This window comes from Callorhinus ursinus, unplaced genomic scaffold (assembly GCF_003265705.2).
Source record: "Callorhinus ursinus isolate GAN/ISIS: 27379988/994484 unplaced genomic scaffold, GSC_fseal_2.0 scaffold40, whole genome shotgun sequence".
Lineage (NCBI taxonomy): Eukaryota > Metazoa > Chordata > Mammalia > Carnivora > Otariidae > Callorhinus > Callorhinus ursinus.
This window is the reverse complement of record NW_027397102.1, coordinates 1,730,546-1,751,271: the sequence shown is the minus strand read 5'-3', so window position 1 is coordinate 1,751,271 and position 20,726 is coordinate 1,730,546. Positions and strand designations below refer to the sequence as shown.

The 20,726-nt window shown below is 38.9% G+C and overlaps 1 protein-coding gene across 7 annotated transcripts in view; it reads right to left on the bottom strand.

Annotated features, from left to right (window-relative positions):
• UPRT (uracil phosphoribosyltransferase homolog) overlaps positions 1-20,726 on the bottom strand; it is a 107,089-nt gene that overhangs the window by 66,439 nt on the left and 19,924 nt on the right. For 3 of the 7 annotated variants that reach the window (XR_012374801.1, XM_073880890.1, XM_073880892.1), the window contains exons 3-6: positions 20,440-20,509; positions 18,883-18,945; positions 16,846-17,007; positions 15,655-15,753 (exon numbers count right to left, since the gene is read on the bottom strand). Coding sequence is in view for 6 of the 7 variants with exons in the window: in XM_073880890.1 (XP_073736991.1) it covers positions 15,655-15,753; positions 16,846-17,007; positions 18,883-18,945; positions 20,440-20,509 (394 nt within the window). In the remaining variant the exon portion in view is untranslated. Of the gene's footprint in view, positions 1-12,344; positions 13,687-15,613; positions 15,754-16,845; positions 17,008-18,882; positions 18,946-20,439; positions 20,510-20,726 lie in introns of those variants that run through there. The other 4 variants (XM_025884203.2, XM_025884133.2, XM_025884280.2 and 1 more) reach the window with 4 other exon arrangements.

Here is a 20,726-nt window from a genome sequence, read left to right as displayed (position 1 = left end):
AATGCCCATCACCTAATTATCCCTTCCCCCCCCCCACCTCCCCTCCAGCAACCCTGTTTTGTTCCTAGAGTTTAGTGTCTCTTATGGTTTGCCTCCCTCTCTGTTTTCCTCTTGTCTTATTTTTCCTTCCCTTCAAGGGGTGCACTTTTAACAAGGTGTGCTCCTTCTCCACAGGAGTTCAGGAGGAGCAGTGTTTTTAAATTTTGCATGGGTCTTCTTGGGGAGGGTATCCAAAGCACTGGGACTGAGGCAGGCCTGGCTGAAGGGGACAGAGCATAGTGTAAGTGAGTTAGGTAATAAGTGCTGGTGCTGCACTGGTTCCTGCAGGTGGCGGTGTGTTTGTAGTGTTGGGTGGGGGAGAGGAATGGCATCTGCCAGCTCCTTTGTTCCTGGTGAAGTCCCTGAGCAAACTCTGAAATTAGTAACTAACTCTCCCTCGCATAAGCTCCAGGTACCTTTCAAACTGCTGCTTCCAAGCTGTATTTCCACAGGCTGTTTGCTGTGCTATCTCTTTAGTGGCAAGGGCTCAGTTTCCTAGAGTCCTCTAGGCTCTCTCACAAGCAAGGCCACTGATTTTTTTAATTTCAGGCTTTAAGTCCCACTAGTTATAAGCACTCATGAAATCTGATCCCTCTGATTTTCAAAGTCAAATGCTATGGGGATTTCTCTTCCTTTTGTAGGCTCCTCACTGTACTAGTCTGTTTTTCACCCTTCTCTGTGCCCACAGCTCCCTCCTTCTGGTGCAGACACACGGGGTTTAGGTTCCCACCAAGTCCTCATCCTTCCTACCCTCTTTGATGTGGCCTCTTCTCTACATTTAGTTGTGGAGTTTGTTGGACCAGCCTTTGGGGTACTTTCCTGGGTTGTTTGCTCTGATGCAGATGTCATCTAGTTGCATCCATAGGATGGCAAGAGTTTAGGGTCCTCCTACTCTGCCATCTTCCCTGGAAGTCCAATCAAAATAGACTTTAAACAAAACATTTTAAGAGAGATGAACAGGTATATATTTTATAATACTCAAAGATGAAATTCTAAAATTGTTGCCCATAAGATCAGGACCAAAACAAAGATGCCTGCTTTTAGCACTTTTTTCAGTATTATAATGGAACTTCTAGCCACAGCAATTAGGTAAAAAAGGAATAAAATTCATTCAAATTGGAAAAGAACTGAAACTATCTCTATATGCATATAACATGATCTTATATGTAGAAAATCCTGAAGAAGACACACACACACACACACACACACAAACATTTAGAGCTAATAAACAAGTTCTGCAAAATTGCAGGATGTAAGATCAACACAGATGAATCACGGATCTGTACTTCTGAAACAAATAATGCAATATATGTTAAGAAAAAAAAAAGAAGATAGCAGGAGGGGAAGAATGAAGGGGAGTAAGTCGGAGGGGGAGACGAACCATGAGAGACGATGGACTCTGAAAAACAAACTGAGGGTTCTAGAGGGGGGGGGGGGGTGGGGGGATGGGTTAGCCTGGTGATGGGTATTAAAGAGGGCACATTCTGCGTGGAGCACTGGGTGTTATGCACTAACAATGAATCATGGAACACTACATCAAAAATTAATGATGTAATGTATGGTGATTAACATAACAATAAAAATTATTAAAAAAAAAGAAAATCACTCTTATACCCATACTGTAGCAATGAACAATCTGAAAGGAAATTAATAAAACAATTTCATTTACAATAGCATCAAAATGAATAAAATACTTAGGGATAAATTTAATGAAGGAGGATGAGACTTGTATACAGAAATCAACAAAACATTGCTGGAAGAAATTAAACACAAATAAATGGAAGGACATCTCATGCTAATGGGCTGGAAGATAATTTTGTTAAGATGTCAATATTACTCAAATTGACCTGTGGATTCAATGCAATTCCTCTAAAAATCCCAGTGGCCCATTTTACAGAAATGGAAGCTTATCCTAAAATCCATAAGGAATTGTAAGAGAACCCAAGTAGCCAAAACAATCCTGATAAAGCACAAAGTAGACTAATTCCCACGTCCTGATATCAAAACTTACCGCAAAGCTACAGTAATCAAAAGTAGCATAACGATAAACATATACAACAATAAAACAGAACTGAGAGTCCATAAATATACTCTTATATTTATGGTCAATGGATTCTTGACAAGGGTACCAAGACAATTTAATGGGGAATAAAGCCCTTTTCATAAATGGCAGTGGGACAACTGGATAACGACATGCAAAGGAATGAAGTTGAACTCCTTCCTACATCAAACATGAAAATAAACTGAAAATGGATTACATAGTGTATGATTACATTTATGTCAAATGTTCAGAATAGGTATATCCATTGAAACAGAAGATAAATTAGTGGTTGCCAGGGACTGGAGGGAGGCAGAATGGAGAGTGACTACTAATGAATACAGGTTTCTTATTGGGTTAATAAAAAATTCTCGAATTAGATAGTGGTGGTTGGTCAATTCCGTGTGTATTAAAAATGACTTAAATATTTTAAAGGGTTACTTCTATTGTATGTGAATTATGACATAATAAAAAAGTGATGAGAGACAAAGCATGAAAACTTTACATACTTCAATGAACATGTGCTCATATTCAACATGAAGGCAACCAAAGAATGGTCCCCACTGAATAGTCTCCTCGACTTTTGTAGGGAAGTAAGGGTATGGAGGATACTGTAAAGCTATTCAATCCTTTCACACATCACCTCCACATTTTTTTCCTGCTTGATGAAGTGATTTTAGGGCCAGGACTACAATAGTGCCTGTCAGAACCAGGGATGATCCCTAAGCAAGAAACTAATTATACCTTTAAATCTTTATGCCAGAATTTCTAAGGTCCTTTTGGAATGGATTATACTTTCACCCCATCTTGCAAAATTGGAACTGACAATGACTGCAGCTGTATTGCCTAGTGGCCCAGACAGCCTACTAGTTATCTGTGTAACCCTATTCTATACAAATGGGAATGGACTGAAAGGAAAGCACTTGCTAGACTCTTACTGCTGTTGCCAGAAATCTGAACCAGCACTGTCACTGAATCTGAGACTCCTTCTAAAGATGGAAAGGTTTGGGTTAAAGCCAGTGACAAGTACAAAGAAGGAAAAATAGTAGCTGAAGGTAAAAGAATAAATGGCTTATGCAACAAAGGACATTCCATTTTACATTGTTTCCTCAAGGGGCTCAAAAGAAGAGAAGAATACTATCTCATCATAATAATACCAGATATCCAAGAGGGTGACACTGTATGTTTGCCCAGACCACCCCCACTTTTGGATTTTGACAAGGTTGAATGGAAGCTTGCAAAGCTAAGTGGTATTATTACTCTAGGAGACATCCTGGTCATATGCTATAATGAACAGGATCAACTGTTGATGACTGAATAAATCTTTAATAATGTGCCAGTACATTTTGCTTCTTAAATTTCAGGTTATATCTACTATAAAGGGTATCAGTTAGGAAGATACTTCCAGGAATTACTCTGCTGAACCATCAAACCATACAACTCCTGGCAGACTGATCAATGTGTAAAACTTAAACTTTGATCACCAAATACTTAGAAAGGTTCTGGGCTATTATGGTCAGAATATAGCAGCTGCATGTCTATGATGCCAAAGTGCGCTGTGTATGAATACTTAATACCCTTGTTTTTGTGGGTATAAAGTTAGTAAATAAAAGCTAGTTTCTGATAGGAATAAGGTAGTAGGCATTATATGGTGGGTTTAAATCCCCATGGGAAATGGCCCCACTTTGAGACAAGGAAGGCTAGGGGAGGCCTTCATGGCATACTGAGAATAAATAAAATCTAGGCGTGACTACCCATATAACCTCAGCATGTGGGACCCAACATTTTAGGAAACAAAACATGTATTCTTTTTTAAAAAAAAGATTTATTTATTTATTTATAAAAGAGGGGGGAGAAAGAGCACATGCCAGCACGTGGGGGCAGGGGGGTGGGGCAGAGGGAGAAGAAGAGAGAAACTCAAGCAGACTCTGCACTGAGCATGGATATACCAATGTATGTTAACACCACTCTCTCAGTAACTGATAGAACACAGAGAAATATCTGTAAAGAAAGAGAAATCTTGAACAACACTATCAACTAACTTAACACAATTGACATTTCTATAGAACACTCAATAACAATAGGAAACACATACTTTCCAAGCACACAGGGAAGATTTACCAAGAGACTATATTCTGGGCCATAAAACAAATCTCAATAAATTTAAAAGGATTCAAATCGTATGAAGCATAGTCTCTGAATTAAATTAGGAATCAATAAAAAAGAATCTAGAAAATACCATAAACTTGGAAATTAAATAACATACTTCTAAATAACCCTAGATCAAAGGAAAAATCAAAACAGAAATGAGAGTGTTTTGCCCGAAATGAAAATGAAAACACAACATACCAAAATTTGTGGGGTACAGCTAAATCAGTATTTCTAAGGAAATTTATATCATGAAATTCTTGTATTATATAAGAAGTACCTGATATCAAAGTGTGGCCACCAGACCAGCAACACGAGCATTACCTGGGAATTTAGAAACTCAAGTCCTCAGACCCTACTCCAGACCTACCAAATCAGAAATTAGTGGTGAGGTCCCAGTGACTCTGATGCACATTCAACTTTTGAGAAACACTGTTGTATACTATTTGAGTGTCGTTTTTATGGTGTTAGGGTTTCTTTCTTCAATAAGGAATCTACACAGTTTAAACTGCTCTGAAATTCATGTCATTAAAAACAATCTTTTTTGAATAGTCTGTTAATTTTGTATCATTTAGAAAATTTCCCAGGCCCTGAGTTGCACAAGTGATTAACCCTACAAATAATGCTTCACTTGGTAAAAAGGTCCAAATTTCAGAAGCCATAGTTACAATTTTTCTTGAAATCTGAAGGGGGTTAAAGGAAAAACACTCATGGGGAATACAATCCCACCGAATAATTGCTATTGCTTATAGCCAGAATTCCCTCCATGTGGAAACCAAGAGTAGTCAAATCCCAATCATGTTCAGTGATGAAAAGAAACAAGACACATTATTTTTTTAAAGATTTTATTTATTGAGAGAGAGAAAGCCAGAGACAGAGCATGAGCGGAGGGGGAGGGGGAGAGGATGGGCAGAGGGAGAGGGAGAAGCAGGCTCCCCATTGAGCAAGGAGCCCATTGTGGGGCTCAATTCCAGGACCCTGGGATCATGACCTGAGCCGAAGAAAGATGCTTAACCGACTAAGCCACCCAGCTGCCCCGAAACAAGACACATTAAATCTAAATGGCTGATAATATAAAAATAATTTACTAGCAACATGGTTTTATACCTGCACTTGAATATGAACTTGTCTGATGTTCTAGATAGTTACTTCCCGGTATTAAAACCCTAACATAAGTACCAACTCAGAAGCACTGACTGACTCCTGTAGTGGTAGACATCACCTTTCCAACTAATTCAATACATCAATCTAAGCCAAATCTGGTCTCTATCTAAAGTTTCTGCTCACATTTTTCCTAGGACACTGAGTTAAAGATTTGGGCTTTACTGGGCTTCAGTTACAGCTTCTGCTAATCAAGAATAAACAAATTCCAAATTGTAACAAAATACTTAACTGATGGGTAATAAATGATAATTCCAATAAGAACATGAAAGCAACATTTGTCATGGAAGAATTGTAATATGGGTAATCTATCAATTAATCTCAGTTTTCATAATTATGACAGTTTTCAAAAATAAAGGGAGATAGGTTGGAGCTAAGATGGTGGCATACTAGAAGGACCCAAGGCTCATCTCATCCCTCAAACAGAACTATATAACTAACAAATCACTCTAAATGCCCCAAAAATCAACCTGAAGACTGACAGAACAAATTCCACACCTAAAGGGAGAGACGAAACCACATCGAAGAAGATAGGAAGTGCAGAGATGTGGTTGAGGGAAGAAACAGATCAAGGGTACAGGTTAGGAGCTGTGGTTGTGGAGAGAGATGAAAGAGAGAGGAACACACAGGGGAATGCACAAGGAGAACATTTCCCCAAAGCCACTGGCTGGGAAAACAAGAAGGGCTGATTTTCATGAGTTCTTGCAACCAGATAGGCTTAAAGACTAGCGATTTGAAGGTCAGCAGGCAGGGCTGGGATAGAACCCTAAAGGCACTGCCTACACCTGGAGAGAAGGTAAGCTAAAAAAAACCGAGGGCCAGATGGCATGGAAATAATGATCTGAAGAACTCTTGGGGCACATTGGGGGAGATTATTTGGCTCTTCTTGGAGTGAGTCCCTGAGAGGCAGAGTTCCAGGGAGATGATTCTCTTAGTGACAAAAGAGTTGCCCAGAGCCATTCCCATCCCTAGGCCCTCAGCATAAACACAGAGCCACCTGCATAAAGCAACACTGGTAGCCTAACTTGCTTACACCAGGTCCCAAATCCCTGTGCTCTGGCAGTACTGCCCTTCTTGGTGAAGCCTGCCTCAGTCCCAGGGTGGTGGGCCCCTTCCCCAGAAGACCAGCATAGAACCCTGCAACACTACATCTGCTGACCAGAGAGGTCTTCAGTTCTAGTGGAAGTAGTATCAGGTTTCATTTAACAAGCATACCAGAGTAAACCTAGTTAAAACTCACCACATATTGGCCAAGGACCAAACACTGTCCACTGCAGGCAAGGAGAACCTCTGCAGACGACTGACCTGAAGGATAGAGCAGCCAAAACAAAGAGCAGAGTATATGCAGCACACATCAGAGATACTCCCTGAAGCACCAGTCCCTGGACACTATATGACCTCTTTTTCATAAAGCCATTCCTCTCAAGAACAGGAAACGTAACTGGCTTTCTTAACACACAGAAGTTAGAGACATGGACAAAACGCCAAGAAGGAGGAATTCATTCCAAATGAAAGAACAAGATAAGGTCACAGCCAGAGATCTAAGCAGAACAGATATAAGTAACATGCCTGTTGGAAAATTTTGAACAATAAGGGTATTTGCTGGGCTTGAGAAAAGAATGGGCCTAACCTTACACCTAAAGGAACTACGAAAAGAACAAAAAACGTGATGGACTCTGAAAAACAAACTGAGGGTTCTAGAGGGGAGGGGGGTGGGGGGATGGGTTAGCCTGGTGATGGGTATTGAGGAGGGCACGTTCTGCATGGAGCACTGGGTGTTATGAACAAACAATGAATCATGGAACACTGCATCAAAAACTAATGATGTAATATATGGTGATTAACATAACAATAAAAAAATTTAAAAAAAAAAAAAAAAGAACAAAAAACGAAGCCTAAAGCCAGCAGAAGGAGGGAAATAATAGATTAAATGGAAAGAAATGATATAGACACACAGACCAATGGAACAGAGTAGAGACTCCAGAAATGGACCCTCAAATCTATGGTCAACTAATCTTTGACAAATCAGGAAAAAAATATCCAATGGAAAAAAGACAGTCTCTTCAATACGTGGTGCTGGGAAAATTGGACAGCTACATATAGAAGAATAAAACTGGACCATTCCCTTACACCATACACAAAGATAAACTAAAAATGGATGAAAGACCTCAATGTGAGACAGGAATCCATCAAAATCCTAGAGGAGAACATAGGCTGTAACCTCTTCGACATCGGCCACAGTAACTTCTTTCAAGACATGTCTCCAAAGGCAAGTGAAACAAAAGCAAAAATGAACTTTTGGGACTTCATCAAGATAAAAAGCTTCTGCACAGCAAAGAAAACAGTCAACAAAACAAAGAGGCAACCCACGGAATGGGAGAAGGTATTTGCAAATGACATTACAGATAAAGGGCTGATATCCAAGACCAATAAAGAACTTCTCAAACTCAACACTCAAAAAACTAATAACCCAGTCAAAAAATGGGCAGAAGACATGAACAGACACTTCTCCAAAAAAGACATACAAATGGCTAACAGACACATGAAAAAAATGCTCAACATCACTAGCCATCAGGGAAATACAAATCAAAACCACAATGAGATACTACCTTACACCAGTTAGAATGGCAAAAATTAACAAGACAGGAAACAAGAAGTGTTGGCGAGAATGCGGAGAAAGGGGAACCCTCTTACACTGTTGGTGGGAATGCAAGCTGGTACAGCCACTTTGGAAAACAGTATGGAGGTTCCTCAAGAAGTTAAAAATAGAGCTACCCTATGACCCAGCAATTGAACTACTGGCTATTTACCCCAAAGATACAGACATAGTGAAAAGAAGGGGCACGTGAACCCCAACGTTCATAGCAGCAATGTCGACAATAGCCAAAATGTGGAAGGAGCCGAGATGCCCTTCAACAGCTGAATGGATAAAGAAGATGTGGTACATATACACAGTGGAATATTATTCAGCATTCAGAAACGATTAATACCCACCATTTGCATCGACATGGATGGGACTGGAGGAGATTATGTTAAGTGAAGTAAGTCAAGCAGAGAAAGACAATTATGGTATGGTTTCACTCATATGTGGAACATAAGCAATAGCACGGAGGACCATAGGGGAAGGGAGGGAAATCAAAAGGGGGAGAAATCAAAGAGGGAGATGAACCATGAGACACTATGGACGCTGAGAAACAATCTGGGGGTTTCAGAGGGGAGGAGAATGGGGAGAGGGGGTAATAGGGTGATGGGTATTGAGGAGGGCACATGCTGTGATGAGCACTGGGTGTTAATACTTAACTGATGAATCATTGAACACTACATCAAAGACTATGTACTATACAGTGGCTAACTGAACATAATTAAATAAATAAATAATAAAATAAATAAATAAATAGCAAGAGAAAAAAATTTTAAAAAATGATATAGAAACTAAAAAACAATAGAACGGATCAATGCAACCAGGAGCTGTTTCTTAAAAAAAAATAATAATAATAAAACTGACAAACCCCTAGCAGACTTAGCAAAAAGAAAAGTGAAAGGACCCAAACTAATAAAATCACAAATAAGAGAGGAGATACCACAGAAGTACAAACAATTCTAACAGAATGTTATGAAAAAATATATGGCAAAAAAATTGGACAACCTGGACAAAATAAATTCCTAGAAACATAGAAACAACCAAAACTGAAACAGGAAGAAACAGAAAACTTGAAAAGACGGATAACAAGCAAAGAAATTGAGTCAGCAATCAAAAAATTCCCAACAACCAAGAGTCCAGGGCCAGACGACTTCCCAGGAGAAATCTACTAAACATTTAAAGAAAAGTTAATATGTATTCTACAATTTCAAAAAATAGAATTGGAAGGAAAACTTCCAAATTCATTCTATGAGGCCAGCATTACCCCAATACCAAAACCAGATAAAGACTCCACTAAAAAAGAGAATTACAGGCCAATGTCCCCAGTGAACATGGATGCAAATATTCTCCATAAAATACTAGGAAATCGAGGAGCACCTGGATGGCTCAGTCGTTTAAGCGGTTGCCTTCAGCTCAGGTCATGATCTCGGGGTCCTGCACTTAAGCTCCATGTAGGGCTCCCTGCTCAGCGGGGAGTCTGCTTCTCCCTCTTCCTCTGCCCCTCCCTCCTGCTTGTGCACACACACTCTCTCTCTCAAATAAATAAATAAAATCTTTTAGGAAACAAACACTAGGAAATCAAACCCAACTGCACATTAAAAGAGTCATTCACCACAATCAAGTGGAGTTTATTCCTGGGTTGCAAGGTTGGTTCAATATTCCCAAATCAATCAAGATGACATACCATACTAATAAAAGAAAGGATAAGAATCATATGATCCTCTCAGTACATGCAGAAAAATCACTTGACAAAGTACAGTGTCCATTTTTGATAAAAACCCTCAACAAAGTAGGGACTGAGGGAACATAACTCAACATCATAAAGACCATATACAAAGAAACCCAGAGCTAATATCATCCTCAATGGGGAAAAACTGAGAGCTTTTCCTCTTTGGTCAGGAACAAGACAGGGATGTCCACTCTCACCACTTTTATTTAACATAGTGCTGGAAGTTCTAGCCTCAGCAAACAGACAAGAAAAGGAAATAAAAGGCATCCAAATCAGCAAAGAAGAAGTCAAACTTGCACTATTTGCAGATGACATGATACTCTATGTAGAAAATCCAAAAGATTCCACAAAAAATTTGCTAGAATTAATACATGAATTCAGTCAAGTCTCAGGATCCAAAATCAACATATAGAAATCTGTTGCATTTCTTTTTTTTTTTTAAGATTTTATTTATTTATTTATTTGTCAGAGAGAGAGAGAAAAAGAGAGCAGCACATGCAGGGAAAGCGGGGCAGGCAGAGCGGGCAGAGCAGGCAGGGGGAGAAGCAGGCTCGCCTCTGAGAAAGAAGCCCAATTCAGGACTTGATCCCAGGATCCTGGGATCATGACCTGAACTTAAGGCAGATGCTTAACCGACTGAGCCACCCAGGCATCCCTAAATCTGTTGCATTTCTATACACAAATAATGAAGCAGCAGAAAGAGAAATCAAGGAATCCCCATTTACAACTGCAGAAAAAAGCATAAGATACCTGGGAGTAAACCTAACCAAAGAGGTAAAATCTGTATCAAGTATAAAACACTGATGAAAGAAATCAAAGATGCCACAAAGAAATGGAAAGACATTCCATGCTCATGGAACAGAACAAATACTGTTGAAATGTCTATACTACCCAAAGCAATCTACACATTTAATGCAATCCCTATCAAAATAACACCAGCATTTTTTACAGAGCTAGAACAAACAATCCTGAAATTTGTATGGAACCAGAAAAGAGCCCAAACAGCCAAAGCAACCTTGAAAAAGAAAAGCAAAGCTGGCGGCACCACAATTCCAGACTTCAAGCTGTATTACAAAGCTGTAATTATCAAGACAGTACAGTACTGGCACAAAAACAGACACATAGATCAATGGAACAGAACAGAAAACCCAGAAATGTACCCACAACTATAGGGCAACTAATCTTCAATAAAGCAGGAAAAGAATATCCAATGGAAAAAAGATAGTCTTAGTAGTTATGTCTCCCGAGGCAAGGAAAACAAAAGCAAAAATAAACTATTGGGACTTTATAAAAATAAAAAGCTTTTCTGCACAGAGAAGGAAACAATCAACAAAACTAAACAGCAACATTACGAATGGGAGAAGATATTTGCAAGTGACATATCTGATAAAGGGTTAATATCCAAAATGTATAAAGAACTTATCAGTCTCAACTCCCAAAAAACAAATAATCCAGTCAAGAAATGGGCAGAAGATATGAATAGACGTTTTTCCAAAGAAGAACTGCAGATGGCCAACAGACCCATGAAAAGATGCTCAACATCACTGATCATCAGGAAAATACCAATCAAAACTACAATATCACTTCACACCTGTCAGGATGGCTAAAATCAGCAACACAGGAAACAACAGGTGTTGGAGAGGATGTGGAGGAAGGGAAATCCTACTGCACTGGTGGTGAGAATGCAGACTGGTGCCAACACTCTGGAAAACAGTATGAAGGTTCCTCAAAAAGTTAAAACTAGAACTACCCTATGACCCAGCAACTGCACCCCTAGGTATTTACCCAAAGGATACAAAAATACAGATTTGAAGGGATACCTTGATGTTTATAGCATCATTATCAACAATAACCAAATTATGGAAAGCGCCCCAATGCCCATCGACTGATGAATGGATAAAGAAGTTGTGGTGTATATATATATATAAAGATAAATATAATAATATATATATAATGGAATTAGTCATAAAAATAATGAAATCTTGCCATTTGAAATGATGTGGATGGAGCTAGAGAGTATTATGCTAAGCGAAATAAGTCAGTCAGAGAAAGACAAATACCATATGATTTCACTCATATGTGGAATTTAAGAAACAAAACAAATGATAAGGGAAAACAAAGCGAGGCAAACCAGGAAACAGACTCTTATTTTTAGGAAACAGACTCTTAGAGAACAAACCGATGGTTACCAGAGGGGACATGGGGTGGGCGGATGGGTTAAATAGGCAATGGGGATTAAGGAGGGCACTTGTGATGAGCACTGGGTGTTGAATCCCAAAATTCTACAATTGAAACTAATAACACACTGTATGTTAAGTAACATACAGTGAATTTAAATAAAAACTAAAAAAAATTTTAAAATAAAGGGAAAGTACAGTAAAGTCTTTCTAGGATTCCTAGGCTCTATAGGGAAAATGCATTCCATTGTACACCAGCTTTTCCTTCCTCTCCCCTAATCTTTGCTGACTTTCATCAGCTTTGGTTCTAAGATACTGCCTGCTGCTTTTTCTGGATTTTTTGGACCAGAGGCCCACAACAGCTGCCTATGGGGCTGTGAGAGTATAATTATTCAAGCCATCAGCCAGAACCACTGTTAAAATATTTAATATCAATGCAAAATGAGATCAGGGTTTCACAAGCAAGTTTCAGAACACAAACATTGATTTCTATAGCAGTTTATCTTCCTTTCAGGGGTCTAAATAGGAACACACATAAATCTTAAGGATTTAAAAAATATCATGGTATTTTTAACTTTAATACATCTATAGGTGACAAGTACATGAAAGAACTCATTTCCAAATTGAATGGAATATCCAAATTTAAAATGTAGCAATTTAATGTACTCATGGGCCATGAAACTCAGCAAGAAACCGTTCTTTCTGTTCTTTCCCCCCATACCTCAGAAAAAACACAGATTCCTCTCTAGGGCATCGATGGCATTAACAGTACTCAGCCTTGTCAGCATCCACATATCCCTGGTTCAATCTAACTACGTAAATTATTGTTACAGTTCCGTTGTTGGAAATGCTCACCAGCTTCTTCACTGCAGTATACTTGGCAAGGCACCTACCAACAATGCACAGGGTGGGAAGTGAGCCATGAAGAACATAATGGCTTGACTAAAGAGCTAGCCATATATCCTGGGTCTGCTAACTGAGTGAGGATATTAATGGAAATGTAAAATTTCAGGACACATTCTTTTTTCACCCTCCCCAAGTTACTGGCATGTACAGTACTAGAAAGTAAAGAGTAGAAGAAGGTGCCAACAACCATATATACGAACTCTCCCTAGAACTAAAAGCAAACTAAACAAAATGTAAACTACAGTGGGCCAAAGACCAGACTCCCATTTGGGCTTTATTTGTGGCTGCAAACAACATCCAAACTGAGAGGTTCAAAAATCAGCAAACAGTTTTGGGGTGCCTTGGGTGGCTCAGTCGGTCAAGCATCTGACTCTTGATCTCAGCGCAGGTCTTGATCTCAGGGTCATGAGTTCAAGCCCCGCACTAGGCTCCATGCTGGGTGTGGAGCCTAAAAAGATATTAGGTAGCAGTTTCAGTGCACCAAGGGATCATCGACTTGCAGAAGATTATTAAAATATTTTCTAAGAGTTGTGTGTGCTTCCCTGTTGAATTTGGTGCCGACAGTTAAGAAATAATCAAATAAACTAAATAAATCTCAAATATTTCCTTTTTACTATACCCACTTTGAAGTTACAAAACGTAATTTCCTCTGCCATTCCTCAAGTGAATTAGTAAAACAAGTAGAAACTCAGAACATTAACTGTAATAGTACACAAGATCATTAATTTTCCTTTGGTAACTCAGTCTGTCCCAAAGTATTTCTGTCCAAAATGTGTAGGTGCGACAGGATGAACTTCAGTAGTTAAAATTGTGATCTCTGGAAACTCCTGAATGATTGATTTGGCACCTTCAAAAAATAAAAGGAGAATTGCTGTTATGGCATGACTTTTTGGTAATGTTAGCTGGAATTCAGAAATTTTATAGTCATTGGGTATAATACAGACAGAAGACAGAAAGCAATGACCTTTAAATACCTAGTCAGACTGGATTACTCTCCGAGTTTATATGTCTGATATCTGAAAAGCTTTGACAATCATCACACTATGCCTTTACTCATTCACTAATAAATTCTTAGAATCAAATTGTTATATATCCAAGACTTTAAAAATACATTCAGTTACAGCAACTTCCTCCCTGAAGAGTCTTTGTTTTGTTTCATTTCAAAGGCAGCTGGAACAGAGAGACTACAGTCCCTTCCAGAAATAGGATCATATATAAGATGATGGCTTCTCAACTGGAACACTGTGAAACAAGTGTAAAAACTCCTTTGGATGTCAGAGTGAGCTAGCTTTTAGAAGTTAGGACTCTAGCTTTGGGGGTTGCAGGGAAAGGGATGAGCTAGGACCCTCGCCAAACTAAAAAACCATAGCAATGCTGCCACAAAAGATTTGTTCATCTACAATGTCAAAGAATAGTACACCATTCTAATGTACACTCTTAGAACTAATAGTTAACTTTTCTACTTCCAAAGGCAGGAAACCCAATAATTATTTGGTTATCTCAATGTTTATAGTGCCACCTCTGCTATATATAAACAGATGACCAAGCAAATTACCTTTGTCACTATCAACATTTGAAATGCAGGCGAATTTTTATTATGAAACAACGAAAGAAACAACGAAATAAACAACAGCCTAGGAAAGCAGCCCTTCCAACTGGATACACCGTAGCCCCTTCAAGGTTGGCTGAGACTGGGAACCTTTGGAAATGAGGAAACACCCTAACCAGAAGCCACATATTTCTCTTTCTTTTCAATTAGGAAACAAATACAAATTCATTGTCAAACATTTGGGAAATACAAAAAAAAAAGCTTAAAAAAATAAAATGAATTGCTTAGAGTCCCAGCATCCTATGATAGCCACCATTAATATAGTATGTATTTTAAAATGAAAATTGAAATAGTATTGTGCATCTGTCTAATCCCTCATACTAAGGAAAGACTTTATTAGGTTCTATGTTAAATCCAAGTCTGATTTTGGTAGTCATAATAGTCATAATTTGCATTAGTCGCCTCTAAAGTTGGTGATAACATTTTACTTTATTTTAATGCTGTTATTTTTTAACATGCTTTTTTATGTTTACATGTAGATTTTTCGATGTTATTAAATATTTTTCAAAAACATGATTTAACAGTTACATAATATTACATCCTTTGAATGTATATTTATTCAACCATTTCTTTGTTGTAAGTCATTTATATACTTTCAAATCTTTTCTTACACTACAAATAACTCTGCAGTGAATACCCTAAGGGCTAAATTTCTACATGCATGTATGATTATTTTCTTAGGATACTTTCACAATTGTCCTAGATTGTATAGCTAAAAACTGGAGCCTTACATTAGGTTTACCTTCCCAAGGAAATGGAGAACTCACAGTTCTACCCTTTATACCCTCTGAGCAGAGGCAGAACTTAGAAAACAACCACTCTTTGCTTCATGCTGCAAAGTTTATGCAGCAAGACCACAGGGCTAACCAGAGCCTCAAGTTTCTTGCTGTTTGGGAGCAGTTCTCAGGCTCAGGTGAGAAGTCAGGAGAAACAGGGACATTTTAGCCATGTACAGGCTCTACCCAAACAGGGATACCAGGAAAACAATTACATTCCCCTTCAAAGAGGTTAGTTCATACTTTTCCATTTGAATTTGCACATGAGAATGGTATAAAAATACTTTATCACTAAGCTTAGAGATGATAAACTACCAAAATTCGATTTAGATTTAATGTGGAAGAAGCAATGCTCTTCACAATGAGAGTCTGGACAGATACACACTTACCCAACCATGATCATCTGGAGCCCCAGTCATGCTGAACTCACCATGAGGAGTAGAGAACAGACTGAGTAGGATGATAACACTGGGTTGAACTCCATGTTCTATAAGAACCTTTACAGCTTCAATTACAGTATTTCCAGTGCCTGAAATCAAATGACAACCAAATGCATTAGAAACTTTAACATTTATCTCAAAACGGCTTTGAAGTTTCTTTGAAGTAAAGGCAGTTTGACACTAGGCAAAGCTCCATTTGAAGGTGCCTGTTCTTTATCAATGACGTTCTCTTTTCTTTTTTTAAGAGATTTTATTTATTTGTTTATTTATCTCTTTACTTATCTGAGAGAGAGAGAGAGAGAAAGAGAGAGAGACAGGAGCCTGATGCTGGGCTTGATCTCACGACTGTGAGATCATGATCTGAGCCGAAACAAAGAGCTGGACACTTAACCGACTGAGCCATCCAGGCGCCCCATCCATGATATTATTTTCCAATAATGGACATGACACATACACTTTTCAGTTTTCAAATGCACATCAAACCCCAAATTCATTAGTATTTGAGATATCAAATTTGACACCCACCCTCCACCACAAACCCTGGGAGACAATACCGTGTGGGATCCGAATAAGCTTAAAACACAGAATAGAAAAAAATATCACTTTCAGAGAGGATAAATCCTTGAGAAATTCACTGCTACATTAATTGGGCTAGAGAAGGGACATATTTCAATATATTTTCTTTTCTTTTTTTAAAGATTTTATTTATTTATTTGACAGAGAGAGACACAGTGAGAGAGGGAACACAAGCAGGGGGAGTGGGAGAGGGAGAAGCAGGCTTCCCATGGAGCAGGGAGCCCAATGCGGGGCTCAATCCCAGGACCCTGGGATCATGACCTGAGCCGAAGGCAGATGCTTAACGACTGAGCCACCCAGGCGCCCCTCAATATATTTTCTGTGTTCTATATATTTTGCCTCATTAGATCCTTTGCTTCAGTGTTTTCATTCATTTTAAAACAAAAGCTCTTTGGAGATAATAAAGTTTATTTAGACAATGTATACTCTCTTATTACACAATAAAAATGCCCCAGTGAGCTGCCCAGGGCAACTCCAAATCCAACTGAGAAAAACACATTGAGAAATGGTTTTGCCTTTATATAAGGGGTACCTAAAAGGCAGTCACTAAGTTGAACTGATTTAAACCCTAAGCAAAGTATACAAATTAAACTCCAGCCACTCACTGAGAATTGGATACATCAGAAGGACTTTTCTGCGGTAAATGTCTGGGGGGAACTTGGCATAATATACTTTGGCTCTTTGTGTCTCTTCATCACTCTGAATCAGGATCTTTCCAATTCGTATGGATCGACAGCAGTCTCGTAAACCTTGTTCCATTGCCTCACCTCGAAGAAGGAAAATTTTCAAAAGGAAAAAAAAAGGGTTGGGGGAGATAGAATTAAAGTCCAAAAATAGGCCAAAGCAGAGTGTGTGACTACTATTAATACAAGAAGGATACTGTCAAGACGGGAGCAATTCTTCCTAAGCTAAGAGCTTTTATTTCTGATATGCTCTTATTTTATACTTAGTGCAGGTCAATTAAACCAGATTAAGGGCCGGTCAATGAAAGTAGGATAAACTAGTTTTATTGCTGGCTTTCAAGTTTTAGAGATGTCACGCTTCCATGAAATACAAAAAATAAGGTGTTTTGTTGGGCTGCTCCCTGAGCCTTTCCAGTATCAGGACCATTTTACTCCTATTATTTTAAGGAAGGCTTTAAACCACCTCAACCTGTTATTTTCATCTGAAAAAAAAAAAATACAGAAGATTTATGGAAGAATCGGGTTACAGACCAAAGTGGCATCAGGAGATATCACTACACCCCAGCAATGCCTCTAATGGCAGAAGTTTGCTGGACACCAGTGAAAAAGTATATTGTTCCTTCCCTCCCCTCCTCCAAGAACCATAACCAACACTACTACTACCCCCTTGGTTTCTGAACACAGGTATTTTCTTGGTCTAAATTCCTTTAAGGAAGGGTTTCCCAAAAGGGAATCATTCTCGTACCATCTTCCAGATTTTAGGCTAGATCAGAATTCTATCTATACTGTTATTTACTTAACATTTTTCTTTAACTGTTTTCACTTGCATTTATTTTAAGAGGAAAGTTTCCATCACTGGTGTAAACATAAAAACAGTTTCTAATACATGTGAAAATCAACCAATAGCTAACAAGGTTAAAAAACAACGCTGTCTATGCATTACCCAAGGTCATCTGCTATAGACTAGAGGTGTGAGGATGCTGCTACCTTTCGGGCAGGAACTGGACTAAACTAAAAGAAAAAATGCCCTAAAAGCCCATCTCCATTGTCTTCACCAGTTTTAAAAGGTTAAGTAACATTGTCCTGAAAATCCTTTCATTGCTTAAAAGCTACCTTCTATTTAAAAAAAAGGGAGCTTAAAGCTCCTATTCTACTTGAGGTTTTCAATTGCTCACAAACAGAAATTCACAGCCAGAGAAAAGGCAATGCTTATATGGGAAAAATAAATCCATTTATCTCCAGTGCAAGCAAGTGAAGCTTCCACCAAACCTTGGATCTTGTGTAAAAATTTATTTATTTACTTAGTTGCCAAATAGAAGTAATCATCCCCATGGAACAAGTAGATATTCTAATTACAGGCATGTGATTTTGTTGCACAAAGATGGGTTTAAAAGAGTAATCAGTTGGACTCAAACACAAATACAACATTTATAAGACCAGCAACTGGAAATACCTAGAGTTAGAACAGTTAAGTGCTTTTGCCATATGGTCACATACACATCAAATATAAAACTAAAAACACTAAATAAGTCATTCAGTCCAGCTCCCGATAGGGTAGGACAATTCCCTACAAAAGAAATTTTAAAAATATATATTTCTCCAGTCAGGTATTCAAAGTTCCGTGGGCCTGAATTTGTGCCATATTCCATCAGTCTTCAAGCCGCCCTTTTCTCCCCAAGAGAGCACCATCTCATCCTCCTATCCTACCCTGAATCTCTCCGAAGGCTGGCTTGCCGGGGGCGGGGGGGAGGCCACTAGAGTAGACGCTCTGCAGTTAAAATTAGTCAAACTTAGCAACACACAGGCCATGATCCAAGGCACCGTGAGGATAGACAACACAGGTGGTAAGATTTAAGTCAAAGCAGGCTGCAATTATGACAGACAAGCTCACCTCTCTCCTGGAAAAATAATTGTTTCTCTGCGTGCAAAGAGACAAAAATCACACATATGCAAACCTACCGCTTCTCATTATGCTGACCCCACAATTTCCCTTCTCAAATTTCACTCCTTCATACTTGTACCCTGTTGGGGAATAAAATCAAAGAATTTATCTCTTATTACCAGAGCAATCCACTTCTTTTTAAAGTGCCTATAATTTAAAGCCAATGGGCACAGAGCAACCCTTGTCTAGACAGTCTGTATAACCTCTTATGTTCCCTGTGAAAGTAATGAGAAGTCATGATTTTTCCGTTCTTTCTTAATTCTTCATAAGAGACCTGCGGGGATAATTGGCAGACACGGGCTTCGTCAAGTAGGAACAGGACTTATGATAGCATGATATTCACACACACATTCCTCAAATTGAATTCAGAGGGAAATCATCGCACTCTGAGGGCTATAAAACCCATCCGTTCAAACTGGGACCTCACTGTGACCTCACTGTGAGGCACAACAGAGAGCCTCCTTCATTCCAGCCCTTTTTATGAGCTTCCATTCTGCCTTAAAAAGCAGAAGACAAAGGCTGAAGTCGTTACATATTCAGCCCTTGGTGTCATCCTGAATTTGGATCAATTATGATGCAACAAGCTCAGCCCCTAATTTTCATAAAGTCAACCTTTGAATAGAACAGCTTCCATTATTTACTAGAGAACATTTGGTTCTCTCGGAATTTCAAATCCCTGAAATAGGGATGTTCAGCTGTGTTCTATTAGAGTAAAACAAAGTACTCTCACCGGATCTCATCATTTTTAGTTTTCTTTGTCTTTTTTACTTCTCATTAATTTACCTGGAGTTTCAATGCCAAACCAACCCACCCATTTATTAATACCAGCAGCTTCCCCACAGAGGTGAAGATAAGCTGCCAGCAATTCTTAACTCTGGTCCCAATGGGCTGTCATCAAAGGCAACACTTGCATGCTAAAGAATATTTACTAACCTTGAACTTGAACTGACAAGCAAGCCATTAACAAAAAGTCATCCACATAAATTTCTTTACTAAATGTCTCTGAGTTTATTAAGTTGTTGAAAAGAACAGCTCCACCTAGACTCCTCATTTTGCATACTGATTTGCTCAGACTGCTTTTTTTTAAGGAAACAATTTGAAGTATTTATTTATTTATTTAAAGATTTTTATATTTATTTGACAGAGAGATAGTGAGAGCAGGAACACAATCAGGGGGAGTGGGAGAGGGAGAAGGAGGCTCCCCACCGAGCAGGAAGCCTGACGTGGAGCTCGATCCCAGGACCCTGGGATCATGACCTGAGCCGAAGGCAGACGCTTAATGACTGAGCCACCCAGGTGCCCCTGAAGCATTTATCGAAAACAAAAGTTAATACTCCTCAGACATACATACATACATACAAAAAGCTCTATAAATTAAGAACCAGGATAAAACTTAACAAGAGAACTGAAAATTAAGAAGAAGAAGAAAAAGGAGAAGAGAAGGAAGAAGAAAAAGTATTCTCAACCTCATGGTAGATAAATCACAGTAAAATGACTGCTTTTTTTTTTTCCCATTTTCCCCCTAATTCTCAGAATTTTCAGGACGAGGATCCGAGAGTAACAGCCCTGGTTACCTGTTGGGGTGGTCACCATGCATTCTTTATATGGCAGCTGATTCAATCCCTCTTCCACAACAAGTCTGATCTAAAGAGTCAAAAGAAGAAGAAGTAGTTGAGTACCTGCTAGGTCTAGTGTTAGCTGGTTGCTTCAGGAGCTGAACACTAGGCACAAAGTCAGTAACACAATGGGAGAGGGTTTAGCTTGTGGAGGTAGGAAGGGGGCCCCCTATCACGGGTTAGATGCAGAAATAGATCCAAACGCTAGGCTGCCTGCTGCTAGGTATCCAACCTCGGGTAGGCAC